Source organism: Uloborus diversus, chromosome 2 (assembly GCF_026930045.1).
Source record: "Uloborus diversus isolate 005 chromosome 2, Udiv.v.3.1, whole genome shotgun sequence".
NCBI classification, from domain to species: Eukaryota; Metazoa; Arthropoda; class Arachnida; order Araneae; family Uloboridae; genus Uloborus; species Uloborus diversus.
This window is the reverse complement of record NC_072732.1, coordinates 164,319,697-164,334,776: the sequence shown is the minus strand read 5'-3', so window position 1 is coordinate 164,334,776 and position 15,080 is coordinate 164,319,697. Positions and strand designations below refer to the sequence as shown.

The 15,080-nt window shown below is 31.4% G+C and overlaps 1 protein-coding gene across 1 annotated transcript in view; it reads right to left on the bottom strand.

Annotated features, from left to right (window-relative positions):
* The window catches only part of LOC129216641 (KICSTOR complex protein SZT2-like), a 152,530-nt gene that overhangs the window by 78,861 nt on the left and 58,589 nt on the right, over positions 1-15,080 (bottom strand). The window contains 10 exon segments of the mRNA XM_054850858.1: positions 1,874-1,970; positions 4,017-4,155; positions 5,293-5,461; positions 5,994-6,298; positions 6,353-6,623; positions 7,650-7,835; positions 7,948-8,032; positions 10,645-10,873; positions 14,318-14,542; positions 14,981-15,062. Of these exon segments, the coding sequence (XP_054706833.1) occupies positions 1,874-1,970; positions 4,017-4,155; positions 5,293-5,461; positions 5,994-6,298; positions 6,353-6,623; positions 7,650-7,835; positions 7,948-8,032; positions 10,645-10,873; positions 14,318-14,542; positions 14,981-15,062 (1,788 nt within the window).

Sequence of the window (15,080 nt, the reverse complement as noted above, 5' to 3'; positions counted from 1 at the left end):
CTTTCCTAAAGGCGTGTTGATTTAATTGATTTTTTTTTGTGTGACAATACTATTTGAGTTTAAAAATGGCAACTAAAAGAAAGAGACTCATTGAAAGAAAAAATTAATGTTTTGGATGTTGCCAAAAAAGAAAAAATAAGTGTGCGTTGTCTTGCCAATCGTTTTCAAGTTGGAAAAACTCAAATCAGCGAAATTTTAAAAGATAAAGATGAAATTAGAAAATTGTGGATTGTGAGTTCGAATGTAAATTTAAAAAATGTAAAGTTTCGCAAAACAGAAACCAGTGAAATCGACGAGGTTGTCATGAAATGGTTCAGAGCTGCTCGTGCAAAGAACGTCCTAATAAGCGGGGTATTACTCCAAGAGAAAGCCAGAGAAGTCGGGAAAACTTTGGGGATAGACTCTTTTAAGGCATCAAATGGATGGCTTGAAAAATTCCGAACAAGGCACAACATTTCTTTTAAATCCATTTGTGGCGAACAGAAGTCCGTAGACCCAGCTTATGTCATGGATTGGATAGAGAAATTGAAATCGGTGTGCGAAGGATATGATGAGAAAAATATTTTCAATGCAGACGAAACTGGTCTTTTTTTCTTCCAAACAAAACATCATGCTTAAAGGGAGACAAATGTAGCGGAGGAAAGATATCTAAAGAACGTCTCACTGTTTTGCAATATGATAGGCAAGTTTGAAACTCCATGTTATCGGAAAAGCGAGATGTTTCAAAAACATTGATGTAGATAAACTTAGGGTGTCCTGGAAATCAAATAAGAAAACGTGAATGACGACAGAAATAATGAAAGATTGGTTAGTGGATTTGGATAAAAGGAAGAAGAAGAAAGTTAGAAAAATAATTCTGTTTCTGGATAACGCCACATCTCATCCTGATGACTTAAAATTGCAAAATGTTAAGCTAGAATTTTTGGCACCGAACACTACCTCTGTATTAAAACCCTTGGATCAGGGTATTATTCGGAGTTTTAAAGTAGGTTACAGAAAGCTTTTACTCAGGTACATTCTTTCGCAGATTTCTTAGTGTAAATCTAGTCAAGAATTAGCAAAATTTGTAACAGTTTTGGATGCGGTTTCGTGGATCACTCAGCTGTCAAAAAAGGGGAACCTGGGAATGTTCAAAATGTTTTGAAAAAGCAGGATTTTTGTTCAGGAGTGAAATGATACCTGACAGTGCATTAGGAGGAGCAGAAGAGGAAAAAGAACTGAATGAGCTACTGGTTCATTTGGATTCAAAAGTCAGTGCTGAAGACTACGTTCAAATTGATGAAGACTTGTGGATTGAGGAAGAAAACTTGAACGTTTCAAATTTCATTTCTCACAACACAACTGAACTATGTGCGTCTTTCTGATGAAGATGAACTTCCTGTGATTGAAAATGATGTTTGCACAATTAGAGACTTTTTGGAAGCACTGAAATACAGTAAAGAATTGAAAAACTTTTTCCTGAGCAAAGGGGACACTGAAGAACTTGCTAAGGTAAATGATTTAAATATTTATATTGAAAAACAGGATTGTAATGCAAAAAAGAGATGTCAAACTGTTTTAACTGATTACTTTAATTGATTAAATGCTTTTTAAGACAAGTGTGTGCTGTCAGTATACCTTTATTAAGAAAAAACAGATTTATTACACTTGACATAAAATGTAGTAAACCTTTCGCAATTGTTTCAATTGTGTTCTACAAAGGGAACAGCCCATTTTGAAAAAGGTAAATTAAGTAGTTCCTCCTAATAGCGGACACCTCCCAATAATGGACAAAACTTCTAGTCCCTTGACTGTCCGTTATTCGAAGGTTTCACTGTATGATAACTGAATGCTTGAATAATTCAAACCCAGTAAATTATATCATTATGTTTACCTGGTTAACTTCTTTGCAGATATTTTCAATAATTGCAACCACCTCATTTAATATTTCTTTACAGCAAATTAGTTCTTCATCAAGGTCATTTCGTTCCCTGAAAATATAAAAATATGTTTGAAAATAAAAAAAGAATTGCAGAAATATTTTCTAAATTTTAAAATCAAAACTATTATTCTTGGAATGTAATAACACAAGTATTTTTTTTTTCAGTATAGTTATTCTTACAGAGAATATTATTATTTCTCTGAAAAAAATATGAATATATACTACTTGCAACACTTTTGTTTATAACTTTTAAAGAGTGACAGGAGGAAAAGAACTGAAATATCAAACACAAGAAGCAATTTCTTGCCATGTACGTATTATTCAACATGGGCATGCTTCCAAAAAGTAAATTATTCTATTAATTTTAATAAAATAGAAAAAAAAATACTCATCCTCGATTTCATGAATTAAAATAACTTCTAACAGTCGAAAATAATAACATATTAACAAAATGCAAAAGGATTGAAATATCAAATACCCAGAAGCGATTTTATGCACTGTACATGTTCAATGTTGTCATGTTAACAAAAATTTATATATTTCGTTAATTACACTAAAATGGATAATAAATACACTAATATATGGTAATATTTGTTAAAAGAACTTTCAACTGCTCAAAATATTAAAAAGATGCAAAAGGATTAACAGGGTGCCCTGAATTCAAATTTTTGAGAGGCGGAAATTCTTGATTTGCCAAATGAAACTCCATATTTCACCAAATCCTCAGCAAAATTTGTGAAATAAGGATATTTGTCATGGTGACCTCCCATGCAGGGTCGGATTTAGGGGAGGGCAGGCAGGACTACTGCCCCGGAGCCTCCACAACAAAGGGGCCTCCACAATAAAATTTTTACAAAATATCCTTTTAACGAAAACATCAGATATCTACATATGTATCAAAATATTCGGATATATATCAAAGTATCGGATATTTTCGAAAATATGATGATCTTTTCGAACCCTGATTAGGGTCCTCCACTCCTTCGTTGCCCCGGGGCCTGCACACTTACAAATCTGGCCCTGCTCCCATGACTTCCCACTGGGGTGCATTTGAGAATTGAAATCTCAAACACATGAAGCAATTTCCCACGATGTACATGTTCAATGTAGGCATGCTTCCAAAAAGTAAATTATTTTGTCAATTACACTAAAATGGAAAATAAATGAATCTTCAAACATATGCTAAAAGAACTTTCAAATGTTCAAAATATTAAAATGTTTACAAGATGCAAAAGGAAGGAAATCTCAAACACCTAAGTAACTTCCCGCGATGTGCATGTTCAATTTTGCCAAGTTCTCAAAATCTAAAGTAATTTATCAATTACAACAATAAAAAATAAAAGAAACTAATATTCAGTAACATGCGTTAAACTAACTCCTCAACTAATCAAAATATTTACAAGATTTAAGATAATTTGAATCTCAAAGACGATAGGAGCAGATCCAAAGGATGGTTCATGGGGGCTATGACCCTCCTTTAGCTACCAAATATAGCCTAAAACTGCAGTTTAGAGACTTATATTTGGAAACAATCACCCTAGACACCTTTATTTGATCCAAACAATTGTACTTTAACCCCTTTTCCCATAATCAACCTCTCAAAAGTCAAAGATGGATTTAACCTTGCAAGATGAGAAGCAACTTCCTGTGATGTAAGTGTTCGATGTTGGCTTGTTTAAAAATAAATAATTTACTAATAATTAAAATTAAAAAAATAATTTTCAGTAATTTGTTTGAAAAATTCACAACTGTCCAAAATATTAAAGTATTTAGATGATGCAAAAGGATTGAAATCACAAGCAATGGGACACAGTTCACATCGAGATATGTGATCAATGTTTGCATGTTTACAAAAATTACTTCACTGATTTTAAAACAAACTCTACATCTTATTTTAACCATTTTTGCAATTAGAAATATGTATCCAGGAATAATGGTTGCGAAAATAGAGTTTTTGCAGATGAATTAGGGTCAAATGTAAAATTATTGTTAAAAAATGCAATAAATATGCATATTTTTTTGGATATTTCTAAAATCTTACTATATTTCAGAAAACTACAATTCAAAATTTACACAAATAACTAAAAATGTATACCTCATATGAAAATAAAATAGCACTTTGTTGTTACAAACATTCATGATCAACCAAAACTTAGGTAAAAGTGGTCTTTGAGTATCAACGGTACTGAGCCAATCCCAGTCACTTCCACAATCACTGCTATCCCCATCATAACCTTCAATATGAACATAATCAAATCATCAATCCATTAAAAATACAATGTCTTCACAGTGTGCAAATTATTTATTTCATTCATATGAAAATATAAAACACTGTACTTTAATTTATAAACCCCTTGGGATAATATGACAAGACAACCTCCCCCCCCCCCCTTTTCCAGATTTCAAGGCATACTTGAATAACATACAAAAATGAGCTACATTTGTCATGTGATTAAAGTCAAATGTGACAACAAATTAGTGAGACTATTACTGGTAGCTTAAGCAATGCTTGAAAAATATTAAGTACATATTTTATTTCTTTATATGTTTTGTAGAATTTTGTCAAAACTTTAATAACCCTTGTGTATGAAGTATGAAATAAAATATATTTTCTTCAATAAAAATCATATGGTTCTTTCAGTCATTTTTCATTCATGTTTTAAAACCATCTTTTTGACATATAAGTTAAAAAAAATTCTTAATATTAATTTAGGTTAAACTAATGGGTGTACAGATCATTATTTGTAACTAGAAATAGTTTTGTGTTCAACTAAATAAAATAATGCTAAAGAGCACTGGAGGCATTCATAAAACTTAGTTTGTACTGGAGCATATAAATATTTTGTTTTTACTGTTTAGTATGCATTTAAGTGAAATTTACAACGTTAGAATTTAAAATTCTTTAAGTTTGAGACAACGCAGAACTAATTTTACTTTCACAATCATTGAAAGTTGTTATTTTTACTTTTTTTTCAACAAAAACCTGATAATGTTTCAGTGCAAAAATTGCATTAAAAAGTTTTCAAACATTTTTTAAAATAAAATCAATTATTTTGCATTTTAAATGGGAAAAGTGCATAAACAATTCTAGTAATTATTTTTGAATATTGTGATCTTGATTCTGTAAGCCCTTATATCAAATCAATAATTCATGAAATGAGTTTCGAATATGAGTTTCGAATGTCAAAGAAATGAAGTAAGGATAAATCTCTTGATTATGCGTACGCAACAAGACACAAAGTACTTTTTAAACATGTGATCAACTTGTTGTGCTAAAGGATATAATGAACATTTAAAACTAGTCATTAATAAAAAATAAATAAATAAATAATAAACAACAGTATAAATAGCAAAGATATATGATAAAATACCATCTTCAGTATTGCTGAACTGGAAACTCCCACATTCTGTTTCACTACAAATAGCTGGAGAGCCAGCATTGTCAGGGGGATTCCCTTTATTTGTTAACCTCTCATCTGATAGTAAGTCTTTTGGTCCTGTCAAAGCACTGGGTGAAGTTCCTTCAAATTGCTTACTAACCTATTGAAAGAAAAAAAAACATGTATAGTGGTCCAGGCTTTTGTAATAATTCATTTCTGGTTATAATGACAGAATGGATAGAAAAGACTAATATTTGCAGTTAAACATCAGAATCAGTAGAAAATTAGTAATAATAATTTTAATGTGTAGTCATGAATATAAGTAATTTTGGAAAACTATTCAAATAAATAAACTAAAAAAGATAAAAATTAAAAAGTTTTCACACACATCTGACATCAAAGAACAAATTTTTGATGAAAAGACAAGACTTTTCCGTCATTTTTAATCCAAAGGCTATTTATTTCCCAGGTATGAATTTCCGTAACATACATGAATGTACTATTTATTTACAAACAAAAATCATAGCATCAATTTTGATTTCACAAATTATGAAATATTTGATCAAGTTATTTAATAGATTTTAGTATTAAATCAATTACCTGAAAACAAAATTGATGTTCTCAAACACTGCAGAATAAAAACAAGCACAGTTACCAGAAGAAAACAAGATGCAAAAATATCTCAAATTTACCTCATTATTCCAAGACTGTACATATTCACGATTCTCATTTTGCTTAATGGATCGACTTGACTTGTCCTTATGATAAACTTTAAAATTTAAAGGTGAAAGGTCGGGAGGAGCAGTATGCGGGCGTTCTAATAATGAATATTTTTCATCATTCCACAGAATCAGTCTCGTATGTGGTCTTCTCTTAATGTGAAATGTGCAACTTGATCTTTTAGCAGAAATCTTGCGATGGAATTTCATTTTAGGCCTGAATGTATCAATCTCATCAGTATCACTATCTTCAGTTTGAAGCGTTTGGAAAGCTTGTCCTTTAAAAATGGAAACATTTTTGGCTTGTTTCTCTAATTTTTTGAAATCATCACTCAAACAGTCATTGTTCACTTTTGGCTGCAAAAAAGAATATTCGCTGCCAGCAAAAACAGATGTATCTTCTTCCAGTTTCTTCAGCTCAGTACCATCACTACCGTGAGGATTTTGCCTTATCATTTGAAACTTATGGGCAATTCCAAGAGGTGGATCCAGGGAGCCAAATGGATGCCTAATTATTTTACCTGATTCTGGATCCAACACAAGATAATAAGTGTCATTAATTGAATTTAGTCGATAGCCAATTGGAGACATTCTTTTAAAAGCCTAGGAAAAAATGCAAGTTGAATATGATTATTATTTTGTGCGAAAACAAATACAATATTGACAAATGCAGATGAAAACAAAATTTTGGTTTAGGATAGTTACAACACAGCAACACCACTTCCTGCATGTTAAGTCCAAGTTAATTAAAATATGAGTATTTAAAATCCTTCTGGAAGGGTTACGTTGTCATTACAATAACATTTAATGAATAAACTTTTCAAAATTCATTTGTGAACCGTTCAAATAAAGGTATTACAAAAGGCATGGAAGATTTTTAACTATTGGAGAGTCTCCGCCCCGAAATGCAAATGATTCGTCTATATATCATATGTTGCGAACAGGTTTTAAAGCGCCAGTTGCGCTATGAAATGTCGTTGTCGCCAGTTCATTCATGCGTCAGTCCAGTCCAAGTCGAGTCAACTGTTTCGAGGAGTTCCATATTAGCCGCGAGAAGCACATAATTCTTTTAGCTCGATCACAACCGGCCATTCTACTTCAAGTTGGGAATGATTCATCCTCAACAGTGCATATTCTTCATACCAAAGACTGGGAAGACACCAGGAAAGTAACTTTTCATTTATTGTTTATAATATCAAAGAACTAGGCTTTGTATTCATAACTTTAATTTAAGGCTATTATATTTAGTCAAAGGTTCAACTATTCTCTTCAGTTGTTTGCTGGTCAAGAAGCGGCATTTGTACATAATGTAAATAAAACAAGAATTTTTATTTAAGATGCTCTCTGTCTCAGTTTAAAACCAACATAAATTGAATGGACAAGCATTGTACAACTATTAATATGAAACTTGAGTTATATTAAGAAAATATTTAGTACAATTAATAAAATCAAACAATTAGTCATTTTGTATTTTGAAAGAAGTAAATGCTAAAATGGGATGGGGTTGAAAAGATATTAAAAAAAATGATTACCTAACATTTCAGACATTCTAAATTTTAAGAGAATACCAATTGAATACTCAATAGAAACATGCAATAAATAAATGAAATACTTTTAAAGACGATTTACCTGAAGAAATTTGTCAAGACTGTTTTCAGCACCAAACACAAAATTCAAAGGGACTTCTTTAATCGTGCAACTTTGGTTGTTTTTAGATGATTTAACATGGTTAATGACCATAGTTAACACTTCTGATGTGATAGGATAAGAATTGAGAGCAACTGATGCTTTTTCATCTTGAAGCAACCATTTAACCTAAAGTTGTACAATAATAAAGAATTAAAAAAAAGTAATTTGCAGTAAAGTGTCCATTTGCTTGAAAATTATAATGTACTGAGAATGATTATTACGGAAAAAAATATATTACCTTTTCAACACACTTGTAAACAGCTTCTCTTTGAAATGAGGGTAAATTTTGCAGAGAACCACCTTGCAAAGTATCAGAAGGTACACTAAAAAAAATATGAAAATGGATAACTAAAAAGATATGAAACACCTAACTCTTAAATCATATATATTTTTAATGCATGTACGGGTCATTCTTCAAAAAGTAATTTTTCTGTCACATGCCTTTTACAATAAAAACTTTAAGGAACAATTCATTTAATAATGATTTTTAGTTTTGTCAAAAATATATCTATTTAAACCTGCTAACAATTTTTTAATATTAATTTTTATTTTAGTATATTTTTGGTTCACAACATGTGAATTCTCACCTCCATGGCATGTCAGACACCTTGTGTAACTGTTTATATTGCTTAATAATTTGTTTAATTAAAAGTATATACTTATTTATTTATTATTCCTTTCACAAGTGTCTCAAATACTAATTGTTTAAGTATATTTAATTTTTTAATATTGTGTTTCAGTTTGTTTTAGAACGACAAGGAGTCATGTCTCACAATAAATTCTCACCTCCCTTACCTATACTTAAAATGCCATTCCTCATTAAAAGGTGGCAGTAATGACATCAAATTTTCTTTTGCATGATACAACAAGGGAGCCTCCTTGTTTACTTTCAGCCATAGTTGAAGTTGTGTTATTTTTGTCGAAAAATGAGAAGATAGATTTTGCTTTTAAAACTTTGTGTGGTTATTCTGACTTCTCACCTCCGTGAACTTGAGTTTCAGGGATGTAAATTAATGTAGAAAAAGGAGTGAACATGTTTTCATATGCTTAACATGCGCCGATTGTAGCAATAAAAAAAAATCCCTGAAAAATGTATCTGTTAGGCCTATATTAATATAGAATTCCTCACCTCCGTGACAGACCTTATCAATGTCATTACTTCTGAGGTGAAAATATTTGATAGATGGGGGAGGGGGGGAGGAATACATCAATAATAGATATTCTACAAACATTATAAATTGCCAGCATATCCTCAAATTTACTAAACACTATTTTTTAATATACATTTCAAACTACTAATTAAGCTGTACTTTAATTCAGAAAGCTTAATATATTCACACTAATCATTAAAATAGCTGATTGTTTGCACAATTAACAAATTACTACTTTGATATTAAATTGGTCTCGATTTTTAAATATTAAAAGTTTTTTTTTCTTTTTTTTTTATTTCCGTGAACAAGGCATTTTTTAATTTTTTTTATTGATGAGTAAAATAATTGGAACTTAGCTGGGCCATTGTTTAAGGTTACTTTTAGTAGGTAACACTTTCATGTAAGAATTTTAAAAAAAAAAGAAAACAAAAGGTTTCGAAATTGAAAAATATTTGCGTTCAAAAGTTATGTTTTCCGGAGAATGACCCATATCCAAAATGAAATGTTAATGTATAGTAAATTTAAACACTTATAATGTATAGAATTATATCTTTTATATGAAAATGTTGTAATGTGAAATCTATTGTTGTTTTTTTTAAACTTAAATAAATAGGTGCTTTTTGCAAAGTTAGAAATATTCTGTAAAAATATACAATAAAGTATTTGTATCAAGTGAGTAAACTATGAATTGTCCAAATGGCCATAAAGTACTCTCTCATTATCTATTTTCTAAACATCTATGGCATTTCTTTCAAAGCATTTTAACAAATTTTTTTTATTATTGATCATTTCACATCTAATTCAGTGTTATGCTTGTCAATGGGCTAGGGAGAAAATCAGAAACTAACTATACCATACCGAAAGTCAATGTGAGCAAGTGATGATGCGTTATCCTTTCTCCTCCCTCGCTCTTCCTCTCTGTTGATTAATGTTAATGATTATCGAAACAAAAGGAATTTGTATTTGACTGCTCTTCATTTGCGAAATGGTGATTTTTTTTCTTTGTTTAAGTATTTGTCTCTTCTTTCCTAATAATTATGTAGTCTTAGTTACCAATTATAAGGTCTACTAATGCACAATTTTATATCCAATTTTCAAAATTTTCCACATGAAGAAACCCTTGGATACCATAAAATTGGAGATATTCTATGCTCTAATTAAAAGGGGTTCCTGAATTATTCATTTGATATCCTACCCTTCCCATCCAAAGTCAAGCAAAAAAAAAAAAAATTAATTTGAATTTTGACATTTTGAATTCAAATTATGTTTTTCACAATCACGAGTGTGTACACGCAGGCGTGCGTGTTTGTGTGTGTGTGTGTGGGGGGGGGGGGTATGTGTGTTTGTGTGTAGGGGGTATGTGTATGTAGGCATGTGTGTTTGTGTCTGTGTGCTGGCATAAGTGTGTGGGTAGTGCGCATGAATGTGTGTGTGGGGGGGGGGGGTTGTGTGTGTAGGCATATGTGTTTGAGTCTGTGTGCAGGCATGAATGTGTGGGTAGTTGTGTGTATGAGTTTGTGTATGTGTGTGTGTGTAGTTGTGTATGTATGCGCGTGTGTGTAGGACATGGATGCAACCTGGAGATGGCTTTCGCTATAGGAGCAACATCGTGAAGACCCGGTCGACGGTGATGGTGCGGAGGGTGGCGGTGGGAAAATCCTATCTTAGATCATTTTGTTCCAACAGAAATAGCACATTATATTGCACTTTAGAGTAAAAACAGAAAAATTCAAAAGCAACTTAGACATGAAATGAAAATATTGAAAAAACAAAACAATGCATACTCTGAAGAATTGCTTTCTTTGTCATCCTCTGAAGATTGGTCTTTTTGGTAGCATTCTGCTTCTGGAATAGGAGAGCTGCTACTGAAAGAAGTAGTATATACACGCTGCTTTGCTATTTCTGGATTTTCTATATCACTAGGAACCGTTAGACACGTGATATCTAGTGTTATCCGAAGATCATCCAAGTTTATTTCTTGAGTGTTTGGATCCAAGCATTGTATAACATCATCTGAAAATTCATATAAGTAACAAAAATTACTGTTTGCAATTGGGAACTGTATAAAACTATCAATTGGCAATCTTGCATTTCTAATTACATAATGCCCTTAAAGAGAAGCATTCAAATCTTACGTACCTATTATAAAAGCTAATTCATAAGCAAAAACAGAGCCAACAAATTTTATAGGCTTAGAGTAAGCATTTTTTTAAAGACATTATATCCTAAATAATGATATCAACGAAAGTATCTTCACTTCAAGCTGCTTCCTATCTTAGACATAGTATCTATCTTCCTTTGACATATAAATGAAATGGAGCTTGATGTGCCAGCAAAATAGTTGGGAATTCGGTTCACCTGCAAGTGTAGACACAGTTTTTTTTTTTTTTTTTTTTTTTGCATTACTATACAGTCAAACCTCGTGAAAACAAACTCAAAGGGACCTTTTAAATCAATTCGTCTTAACCACAGTCTTTCTAATTAAATAACAATAAATAGCAAACAGTAGAACTGGATCTCAAATGTAGAACGTTCTAGCAGGGTAGTTTTTTTAAGCTGATCCCCTTGGGATAAATTCTTTGTTATTTATTTAATAAAATCAAAACAACATTATAATACGCAAAAGTGTTAAGTGTTGAAATCAAGATTTTCATTTTCTTTGAGAAATAAAATTCCCTGACTTTTCCAGATTTTCTAGAAAAAAACCGTGAAATTCCAGACTTGATTCAAATTTCCTGCTATCTAAATGAATCTAAAAATTATGATTTCCTTTGAAATGTAAGCAAAAACAAACTATGAGGAATTTTAGCATTGGAACTTTAATATTTATTCTTTAAAACTTCTTTCCCTAACATGATAAGTTCTTTGGGAAAGTAATTGTTCCCCATACGAATACATACGGTCAGCCTCGCTTAATCGAACATTGTTTGCTTCAAGAAATTTCATTCGATTAAGAGGAGAAATTTTCTTTAGATTTCTAAATTGATAATATTTGTCTTAAAACGTAATAACAGTAAATCAATAGCTATATAAAATAATTTTTTTTTTTTTTTTGTTACTGGCAAACAGTATTTAAAAGAGGTTTTAAAAAAACAACAAATAATTAATACAGTGAAACCTCCGAATAGCGGACAGTCAAGGGACTAGAAGTTTTGTCCATTATTGGGAGGTGTCCGCTATTAGGAGGAACTACTTAATTTACCTTTTTCAAAATAGGCTGTTGTTCCCTTTGTAGAACACAATCGAAACAATTGCGAAAGGTTTACTACATTTTACGTCACGTGTAATTAATATGTTTTTTTTAAATGAAGGTATACTGACAGCACACACTTGTCTTAAAAAACATTTAATAAATTAAAGTAATCAGTTAAAACAGTTTGACATCTCTTTTTTGCATTACCAACGGCGAAGATTCGACGAAGCAACCCCCCTAACCCCCCCCACACACACACTTTTTATGATTAGTTTATTTATTTTATCTCGAGTATCACTATTGCATGATTGACAGTTGGCAATATGACCTTGAATATGGGCAAATCTTTTTCATATATAAAAATTAAACAACCCAACGAAACCACGCCGCCATAAAGCCGACTAAAATAAAGCCCTTTTTTTTTTCTTTTTCATTTTTTGCTGCCCTCAAAAAGTATCATGTCTTACAGTTCTTTTTTTTCTGCCCCCAACTTTTAAGCCCCAATCGCTGCCTCTGTCCATTACCACCCTTTTAATTCCAAGAAACAGTGATAAGGAAATGACGGGGGGGGGGAATATCAGTTGTAAAGGATGAAAAGCTTTGTAAGGCAAGCAGTTACTAAGATATTCTGTGAAAAGAAAAAAAAAACGGAAGTGCTATGATCGCAAGGGAAATTTTTTGTGAAATAACTGTCCGTTATTTGGAGTGTCCGTTATTCAGAGTGAATTATATGGAATGGCCTATATTGAGGGACTGGGACTTTCAAAAATGTCCGTTAATTAGAGGTGTCCGTTATTCGGGAGTGTCCGTTAAGGGAGGTTTCACTGTATGTATGTTTTTCTGAAGTACGTATGAAAATTATAAAAAGTCAATTACAACTTGAGTTATAAAATCTGTTTTGGTACTTTTTTTCAGTACATCCTTTTCTTGAAAAATTTCATAATAATGGATTGCTTGCTCAAGGTCTTTTAGGAACACTTTACAGACTCCCCTTTTCCAGTTCCTTGGAGAATAGTGTTTTACATTTAATATTTTATTTTTTTACGTTAATAATTGTTCAAACTTAATTTATTTCTAATTTAGTCAAAAAAAAAAAAAAATCTCAAAAATATTTGCGAAAGCTGAACAATAATATTTGATTGTCCGGGGAAATTACTTGATTAAGCAGGGTTCTTCAACATTGCATCTATGGTGAAATATTTGGTACTGAGAGCAGTGGAAAAGCCAGGACTTTATTTCGGAGGAGGTCCAAAGGAGGAAATTTGATCAATTGATATGGAGATTGCCTTAAAAATAAGCAAAATAATTTTAGAGAAGAAAATTTTATTTAATTGTTATTAATGATAAGTAATAATTTTGAATGCATTTGAATTTAAAACAAGCAGAAAAATTTAATGCAAAATAGATTCCCTACATCCCCATGAAGCCTTCGCAAGGAGAAAACTCCAAGAAATTTGGAGGAAACTCGACAAAGGAGAAGTGCCTTTGTTAGATTCTAAACAGGTATATTCTTAGAATTTGCATCTACTTCAGGAATGCAAGGTAAGCCAATGCTTTGGAGATTAAAGAGATAAATATTTTTTCACACTGGGGAAAAATTGAGAATCATTGCAATAAAAGCTCTACGCTTTATACCGCCCCCTTATTTCGTCCCCCTTCCCTCACCCATTTTGCTTTAACAATTTTCCCTTAAAAAATTTTTTTTTGTATGTTATATAACCTACAAGAGAAATATATATGCACATTTTTTCTTGTTCTATTTTTTTTTTACTTCATTTAAATGCTTGTTTTCAACACAATACAATTTTTTCTTCAATGAGATATTTACATTAGTCATTTCGGAGGGGGTCTGGACCCCCCCCCTGGCTACGCCACTGTCTGAGAGGTTTTATTCGTATAAGCAAAGTATTTGTTTATCTGTTACACGATTAAGCGAGGTTGTCAGTATATTCATTTTGGTTTTGGCATAGCTAGTAAAGAACATAATAACTTACTTACTGCATCAGTTTATGATGCAAAGGATAGTGTTTTCCAGGTTTATTTTCACAATTTTGCAGGTTTTTGGCAAAATTAATGAATTTTTCTGACTTTTACATGACTTATTTGATCAAAATAAAATTCTCTGACAACTCCAGGTTTTCCCTGTCCCATGGAAATCTTCTACCAAACAACCCAATTTGTGAAATTGAGGCAAATGTAAAAAAAAAATAAAGGGAAGATTTGTTGAAGAAAAATAATAAGTGAACATATTTAAAAATACTTACTAAGACAGGTAGGCAATGAGATCAAAGGATAACTTTTAATGTCTTGCTTTGATGATCGTATAGAGCATGAGAAATGAACAAATAATGGAGGGCAAACTAATTTGTCATGAACTGAATCATGATCGGTATCTTTGTCTATTGATGAAAAAGACGATTCTGTATTTAAGCAGCTTTTCAAACTTGTCTCTTCATCACAAACATTACTGATCTTATCCACATCATTTCCTAAGGGAAAAGGATGAATAAAATAAAATAGCTTAAGCTAAACACTTAGATTAGATTTCCATTTTACATAAAAGAAAACTTGCTGCAGCATTTGTACATTATGAAAAACCACAACTGCTACTCATATTTTTCATGCAGTTTAATAAATACTAAAATTTGTATTCAATGATACTTACAGCTCAAAATATGTTTTATCACTTTTACTGGATCCCATGTTAACATGCAATACAGAACATATTCTCCTCTGAAATTTCTATTTTATATAGGTGTGTCTGGTAGTATTAACGTGGAACTTAATAAATTTTAACATAGGTACAATTTTTGTCAGATGAAACATGCATAAAAATAGAATTGTACAAAAAAAAAAAAACATAAATGTTATTTATTAATAACTTCACACTAAATGTTAACTTTGGCACATAAAACAAAGCATCATACCAGCTTCTTCAAAAGAAACAACACTTTCTAGTAAAGCATCTTCTTCTTGGCTATCTTCTCCATCAAGTTTGATGGAAGTTTCCTAAGTGTTGGGAAACAA